Genomic DNA, 8,407 nt, shown 5'->3' with positions numbered 1-8,407 from the left:
CTTCTTTCCGCAATACGTAATGCTCAATGTTCTTTCTACGACTTCTTGTATATTTTTTTTTTTAGGGCGACGACGACGACAACGACGACGATGATGATTACGATTATGATGAGGTTTCGGTGGCTGTTGTTTGTGACTGCATGAGGACTAGGACTCTCTCATGTTTTCCCACCCTCCTTTTTCCCGGATTTTCCCATTTTGACTGACAGGCGGTGGCGGTGGACGTCAGCGTTTCTGTTGACGTCTCCCGTCGCGTCGTTTCCATTACCTTCGAGGGGCATTGTCGTCAGAAGACTCGCACATATACCCCGTATACAACATATACATACGTGTGTCGAAAAGTAGAAAAGTGGAGGAAAAACAGGAAAACTCCCTTTGGCCAGGCGATGAGATGAGTTGAGTTGAGATGAAGTTGAGTCGAGTCGAGTCGAGTTGAGTCGAGATGCTAGATGCTGAATATGGGAATATGGGTTAGGCGGCAAATTGATTCGATTAGACGTCCATTTGTGTCATCGATAAACGATTCTGAATCGATCCCGGAAATGCGATTAGGATATGGATAAGTGGGTGCAAGGGAATGCAGTGAAATGTGCACGATTGAGTTCAATTAAACAGATGATTCAGCAAATAGTTTATTAACAAATGATTCAATATATTTCTCTCTGCTAACTAAACAATCCTGATCTCTTGAGACCTTAAATTATGGTGTCTTTACGGATTATGTCATGCTTAACATCATCCTTTTCCAATGCCCGACATGTAAAACCTTAATTTTTTCATTATACTGGCCAAATAACCAATTTTAAAGCCCACTTCTGAGCCCTTTGCCATTGTTTTGAAGTCTCTAGAGGTCTTTGGAACACCCTTGAACATTTGCCACATAAAACAGCATGCTTTCAACGAATCCTTTTGAAGCTGTAATGCTGTAATGCAAACCGGTTCAGCTTCAGTGGTTGCTATTTTGTGGAACCAGAGTATAATGTATTATTGATGGCTACTTACGTGTTTGTAACATATCAATATTCGACTTGGGTTGAAGGATTGCAAATAGTTCGATGAACTTGCCAAAGACTATTCAGAATATATATAATATGCTAACGATGGGTTTACCTCTAAAAAGGTTATATAGTTCCCTATGAGGTCTAGATTCCCTAAAACCTTAATTGTATTCGGTCTAACCACCTATTTATTCAAAAAATGTGGTTTTTTCCAGTAACTTCCTTTTGTGAATGGGTTCAAAGGTATTGGAGGTTGATTAATTCCCCGGGATTTTGGGGACGCGCGTATGCAAATTCTTGATCTAGATTCTAAATGCATGTGTCACTGTTTGTAGACCCAAATTGAATCCGACAAATCCATATTAAATGTGTATTTATTCCACGGGACCTTCCTGCAGTTCTCGCCTCATTTCTTTTCTCGTTCCGTTCGCTTCAGTTGGCTTTTCCTCCGTTTTTGTTTTTTTCTTTTTTTTTTTTTGCCCTGGGGGGTCGTCTTCCATTGTTGCTGTTGGGTTCGAGTGGCTCGATTTGTTTTCGAATTGAAATGGTAAAAAGATTGATGTAATTATTGCCACCCTTAAATGATGATGGAAGCGACAAATTCGATAAGTTCTCCCCGCATTCCACATTCTGTGGCATTTTGTTGTACTTTCGTGTGTTTGTTCTACAAGAATTATGTAGGTTTCCCCCGCGTTCTTTATTATTCCGCTCTCCACACTTCACTTTTGTATCGGTCGGTTATCCACAACTACACTGGAATAAACACAGAGCTTTTAATGAGCAATTTAGAATTGTTTGAAATAATACCAAAGTTGGAGTCACCATTTATCATCACTGACTAACTTTTGCCTTGTGGATTAAGAACTAATTTTCATACCGAAAACCAATAAAAATCATGTATAATTTTTTCCTGTGTAACCCCCCTTCCCCCTTTTCGCTCTGCGTGTACACAATTCGAGTTTATTTCCATTTGTGTCCCCCTCGTTCCTCTTTCTTCCCTTTTCGCTGCTGTTGCTCGCCTTTTTATCTTTTCTAAAACGAGTTCTTTAAACCTAGAACAAAATTCAAGACACGTCAAATTGATTTTCATCTATTTTATTTACAAAAAAAGTGGAAAACAGCCGAAAAGGAGAAAAGTGAAGCAAATTTCTCCCAAAGCAGCGGGTGAAATGTCAGGCAGTCTGTCTTTGTACTTGTATTTTCCATACCATCCCGAATTTCCATCCCTCCCATATGTTTTATGTTTCGTGCCTAGTTTGCATAACTCGCAAGCAAAAAAAAGGAGCACCCCCCCCCACATATTTTTTGAAATCAATCAGCGCGATAAAATGCAAGGACAAGGAAAACAGCGAGAGGTTATATCTTGTTATCTTTGTGAAAACTAAAAGATTATTGGGATTAGCCTTGTCGCACATGTGAGCTCTTCTCCTGCGGGATGTGTCTGTATCATTTCCATTCCGTTTTTGTTTTTTTTGGTGGCTCCTGTCCCTGAAGCTCCTTCTACTTTCATTCTGCTGGTGTTCTCGTTAAACGTTATCTCCTTTGGGCTGACGTACAGTCGAAACTGCTTATGAAGGACTTTAGAAAATGTTGATCAACCCCTTCAGGGTTAAAAAAATACATTTTCTATATAGTGATCTAAAGATCTAATGATTTAGTTCTTATAGCAAAAGTTTAAAAGAAAACTTATTTGGACTGATGTACAGTCAAGATTGCTTATAAAGCGTTACTTTTATAAGCAAAAAAAATTTATTGATTTTTAGTAGAAATACTATCAGTTTAGATCCTTTTCCAATTTTATACCTAAGCCACAATAAATCTAAGGTACTTAAGATTTTCGGATTTCTTTGGACCATAAGTTTATATAAAAAAGCTCTTAATTTTGAATCCTTTATGGCAGTCTTTACTGTACTTCATTTGCTCTCGGTACACCCGTTACTGTTGTTGGTTTTATAGCTATTCCTCGGCTTCTTGTTGCGCTTCTTGATGTTGCCTTTTTTTTTTTTTTTTTTTTTGTTTTTTACTGCCTTGAGTGCGAACGAAAGATTTTGGTGGCAACTCCCATGGCAACTTGTTGTTGGCCTTTGTCTGCAAACAGTACACATACACTACACCTCCTTCTATGTGTATGTGTGTGTGTGTGTGTGTATCTGTGTGAGTGTGCGGCATATGTGTGTATCCATTGCGAGGTTGGTGTTTTTGTTCTCATCTTTCAGCTGTTCAAAGATTGTTAAATATCAAAGGCGAACCTCAACGGGGAACTCTGTTTTCCTTGTTTCCTATTGAAGATAAAGCTGAATTTGTTTACTTATCCGTCTGGCGGTTGGAGGAACACATCCACATCTCTCGAGGATGAGGATGAGGATGTCGATGTGGACTTGGTATTTGGAATTTGGCATTTGGCGGGGGTGTTTGGTTGCTCACTCTTTCGCTTTTGCTGGTGGGGCGAAAAAACAAGGGAGGGGGGTGGTTGGTTAAACAGTTGGGGTTGCAAGGTTACAATGGCTGGAGTCCTCTAATTATTTTCTTTGGGCGTTGCTATTCCCCGTAGGGATATTTTTGGTCATTTTGTGGATCCTTTGGAGCAACTTGAATCGAGCAGTCTTAACTCTTAACAAAAGCTGGTGTTTCTCTAATTCTTTATTTCCCTGATTAATTTTTAAACTTTTAATGAAAGGAAGAACGAAATGAGTCAAATAGTTTCCCCACAAAATGAGTGAGGAACTGGAAATGCGACACTACCGACTGAAGGATGTGAAAAATGGAGCTTTATTGCTTTTCATTCCCACGTTCCACCAGTTTCACCATATGGCTGACCATGCTGTTTATTTGGTCCCTTCAGGCTCAGATTCCTCTTGCCTTTTTTTTATCGTCATAAAGGCATCATCATTCAACCGGTGAAACCTCAACTTTTCCCCGGGGTCCTGAAAAAGACCGCCTTATCAGCGACACGCCCACATGTGGCAAGCACATTTCAATTGCGCTTGGAAAAGATATGGTTGAAATGTAATTAATTCCTGAACGGGATTTCCTACCCTAATCAAAGGATCCTGCCAGTGCGATTTTGTTGTATCTGTGCTGGCTATTTTTACACTCAAGAAAGTGTGTGTGTTGTGTGTAGAAGGAGGAACAAAGCACTGGAAGAGAAAACTGTGTTGGAATGGAAAAAAGGCAGGTGCAATCATCTTAGGACTCCCTCTTTTCAGCCTTCATATCCAAGGTTATTTTTCTCTCCTCAAAACAACAATTTTTTTTCTGTTTCGCACTTCCCCTAACTCAAATCTCAAGTAACTTAAACATAATTGAGTGGCATTAGAGTTTAGCGACCAAACTTCACACAATTTCATCCCCATAATATAAACTTTGAACTTTTCTGCCTGGAATTTCTGTATAACTTTCGGGATTTCCCTTTTAGAGGAAGAGAACTTGCCGAAGGTTAATATTTAATAGAAATTAATTGGTTTCAAATTAAACTAACCACCTGAAGCTTTTAAAAACAAATGTTTATCCCATGACAGTAGGAGATGGGCGGGCTACCTAGAGAAGTACTTAAAAAGTCAACTTAAAGAGCTTATTGTGTTACAGATTATAAATAAATCCAAAATCTTTTTTAATCTGAACCTTAAAATTGTTGTATTATTTTTCAATGAATTTCAGAAGTTCATTGGTATTTCAATCTGCTCAGATCAAGCATTTAATGTTAGCTTATTCCTTTTTTAATGCACATATACATTTAGAAGAAGTGGCAGATGTTTCATTCTTTTTCAATGAATTTCAGAAGTTCATTGGTATTTAAAAATGAACTTCTAACTAACTATCTGCTCAGATCAGGCGTTTAATGTTTGCTTATTCCTTTTTTAACGCACATATTCATTTAGAAGAAGTGGCAGATGGTTCATCGCATTACAGAAGTTCACTGGTATTTAGTAATGAACCTTAAATAGCACGCCAAAAGGACGCTGAACGCATAGCCCACACATAAATCGAATTGCTATAGGGTCGAGAGGGTGGGGGGGTGGTTGGTTGAAGCGATATACAATCGAGAGGTGGAGTTGGGGAGGATTACGAGTACACAGGGCGCCCCTATGCGAACAGACGGATGAAGGGTCGGTCGGTCGGTCGGTGGAGGGAGGAGGGGCGTCCAAACAGACGTTGCAGGTTTCGTTTCCAAGTTTCTGCAGGAAGAGAGATACAAACAAAGCCGGTCAGCCGGCACACAGATACAGACCCACACAGCGAAGAGTTTTTGCTGCTCTTTCCGTCGCTTTAAAGAGTACAAACTCTCGGGGAAAATGAGAAGCGAAAAAGGCAAAAAAAAAGGCTAAATAAAGAAAACTTTCCACAAGAGTGAAAAGCGAAAATCCCAACTCTACGCACTTTTTACCCTCCCCGACGAGGGATTTTCGAAGATGTTGACCCTCTGCGGGTACTGAACTTGCCCCAAAACCACCGACTTCTTATCCCATAAACCAAAAACGAGGGGCCAACGATCTGATTTGCCGGAATGCCCTCGATGTGTTGCCAAACTCAAGGGGGTAAGTGACCTGATTTGGGGACATTTTAATGCTTTTTGTTTTGGCAGGTAATAAATATATCCCCACTGGAATTAAGAGTCAAATGAGAAAAAGGATTAACTAACACAGATACGGGGCAAGGAAATCGATTGAAACTAACTCATATTCGAATTACATTTAACCCACGAATTTAAATAAATAATGGGGTTCCAATTCATAAACAATATGAAATATTTAAATATGATGTTCTAACTTGGCTATAATCGATTAAGTGTGTTTGAAAAAAAACAGTCAAAACGCATGATTTTTGCCTTCATTAAAATAATAGATAACTTATTCATACATAAAATCCTCCTTGATTTAAAGTCACCGATATAAAACCAATTAGGTTGAAGCATTTATTTAATTTGAAACATGATAATTGAATCAACTGTATGTTACTTTTTAAGTACCAATCAAAACCAATCATTGCCACCCCTTAAACTTTGTTTGCAACCCCTTAAAATCGGTGGCTTTTTAGGTGTTTGACAACTCGTGGGATAATTTATTTACAGCTAAGCGAGAAGTAACATTCTTATGTCAGGACTTAATAACACTTAGGTCAAGTGGATTCATCTAACAAGGCGGAATCGCCAATCTTTAGATCTGCGTCCTCGAAGCAGCCCATATCCGCTTTATAAAGGATGCGATTTATCTGGAACTGGACCGTGTTTTTAGTGCGGGCGGAGTATTTGCTCAGCTTGTTGCCCAGGTATTGAAGGTAGAAGTCATCGTCACCGGCGATAGGACAAACCGAAGAAGTCCGAGCAGGGATCACAGCACGAGCAGGAGCATTTGTTTGGGTTGAGGTTGTACTGGAGGCCAAACTGGTGGTCACCGCCTTCAAGGAAATCGAAGGCTTAGCCATGGATGGGCTAATCGTTTCCAGATCGCCATCACCAGAGTCATTCGATTGATACTCCTCGTCGGGCAGCTCCAATTTGAAGACACCATCGAATTGATTGCCAGAAACATTGTCCTCGTTATCTCCGTCAACCGCCTCTTCATCATCCATAATGTCGGTGGTTTCGATGGCACTATTGGTCGGTAAACGAGAGGCATCCTGAAAAAAATTAAAAGAAGTTCAGATTTGGTTTGTTTGATCCTTATAACTTTATTTGGGATTCTTGTACGTCTTCTAATGGTTATCATTTATAAGATCTTATACTTATTTATATAATATCATCCAGAGAAGTTAGGAACTGTTAAGAACTCTTAAGCATAATAATACCTGATTCATAAAATCATACAAATAAGAAGAATAAAACGATTGATATTATTAAATTGCTTTATAGAATGGAATACCAATTTTCAATGTGATTCTTGTACGTCTTCTAATGGTTATCTTATAAATTTCTTTATACTTATTTAAAGTCCTAATGTATCTAACGTACTTATAATATAATATAATTTAGAGAAGTTAAGAACTGTTAAGAACTCTCAAGCATAATAATACCTGATTCATAAAATCATACAAATAAGAAGAATGAAACGATTGATATTATTTAAATGCTTTATAGAATGGAATACCAATTTGTGTTTGTACCTTATTAAGACGTATTTTTTTGTGTTCCGGTGGGAAAAGATCTCGTAGTTCCAAAAGGGGGGTCGCAAGCTGTCTGTCTGATGGGACGTTATCGCCCTTGTTTGCCTGCTGTTGGCAGAGGAGCGTCCGGATGGCCCGTTTCTGGGCGACCACGACCTCGTAGACGTCCTCATGTTTGCGTTTTAGGTGCCGCATCAGGTTCTCGGAGTGACGACCGGCCATGTCGAAGTGGCACTCCCTGCAGGTGCTCTTCCGCGTCTGTTCGCTGTAGATGAAGTGCTTGGACACGGGGTTCGGGAACTTTTTCGACATTGCTCCGACTTGAGGATTACGGTTTGAGAAGTTCTAATTTCACTTTCGGTTTCTGCGATGCGCTGCGCCGTATCTGAGTTACGTTCGTTTACTAAATCGAATTTGCGTGCTCGGACCGCAAAAATGAATATAAAAACCGTTCTATGAACCGGAGGGAAGGAGAGCGGTTCAGAGAGGAGCGGTTCGGAGAGCGGAACACGAGCACAGAAACCACCACAAAAAGCGGTTTCACAGACTCACATATACGGGCGTTTTGAACCGGTTTGAAACGGTTTCGGTCTGCTTTTCGGTTTCGGTTTTTGCCGGCGGCACAGTTGCTATTGTTATTTTTGTTGCGTTTCGGCTGTGGTTCAACATCTGAGGGTCATTCGTTGTTATTATGTATGTTTATGCGGGGGAATATCGTGATTAATGTAGCCAAGTTCGAATTGCGTCATCATTGCCCATCCCAAACTATAGGACCCTAAATTATAAATATACTTGTATGGTGTACACTCTATCTTTTAAGATCCAAAGGACTCCCAGAACTTTTTAAGACTCGGTAAATATGGAACTTATTGTTAATTAGCTATTACAATATAAAGGAATTATAAAAGAAATCTCAATGTTTGCGATATGAAGGTGCGCATAAACCCAGTTGGATTGCTTTGGATATGGAAACAATCCACAACGATTGTATGTAAATGCAGCTGATTGCGCACAATCCACTATAATTGGAATAAACGTTGCTCTAAATTAGTTTAATTTAATTAGGGTATTTCGTGTGTAGGCAATAGGGTTCATTTGGATAGAATGAAATGTAATATCCAAAGTATTGGCTCCCTTATTTCTAGTTTTAGCCTCCATTTTCGGTTTCGTTTTCGTTTCGATTAGTGACGTTTCTGTTAGTGCTAATAAACCGTGAAATATATACACTACTTACCGGATTGTTGGGTATAAGCTTGTCCTCGGCGATGACCCAACGATTGGGCGCCAGTTGGACGATGACGTGTGGGTGG

At 39.6% G+C, this 8,407-nt stretch overlaps 1 protein-coding gene across 1 annotated transcript; it reads right to left on the bottom strand.

Moving 5' to 3' along the window:
- Nucleotides 1-6,031: 6,031 nt before the first annotated feature.
- On the bottom strand, nucleotides 6,032-7,512 carry LOC108046891. The gene is made up of 2 exons (XM_017126846.1): nucleotides 7,098-7,512; nucleotides 6,032-6,614 (listed from the first exon to the last, which is right to left on the bottom strand). The coding sequence occupies exons 1-2, from the start codon at nucleotides 7,407-7,409 to the stop codon at nucleotides 6,114-6,116; spliced, it is 813 nt and encodes a 270-aa protein (XP_016982335.1). The 5' UTR covers nucleotides 7,410-7,512; the 3' UTR covers nucleotides 6,032-6,113.
- Between the last annotated feature and the right edge of the window lie 895 nt (nucleotides 7,513-8,407).

The sequence above is a fragment of the Drosophila rhopaloa genome, unplaced genomic scaffold (assembly GCF_018152115.1).
Source record: "Drosophila rhopaloa isolate 14029-0021.01 unplaced genomic scaffold, ASM1815211v1 contig_3, whole genome shotgun sequence".
In the NCBI taxonomy this organism is placed as follows: Eukaryota; Metazoa; Arthropoda; class Insecta; order Diptera; family Drosophilidae; genus Drosophila; species Drosophila rhopaloa.
The sequence above is the reverse complement of the archived record's forward strand: the minus strand, read 5'-3'. Positions and strand labels throughout refer to the sequence as shown.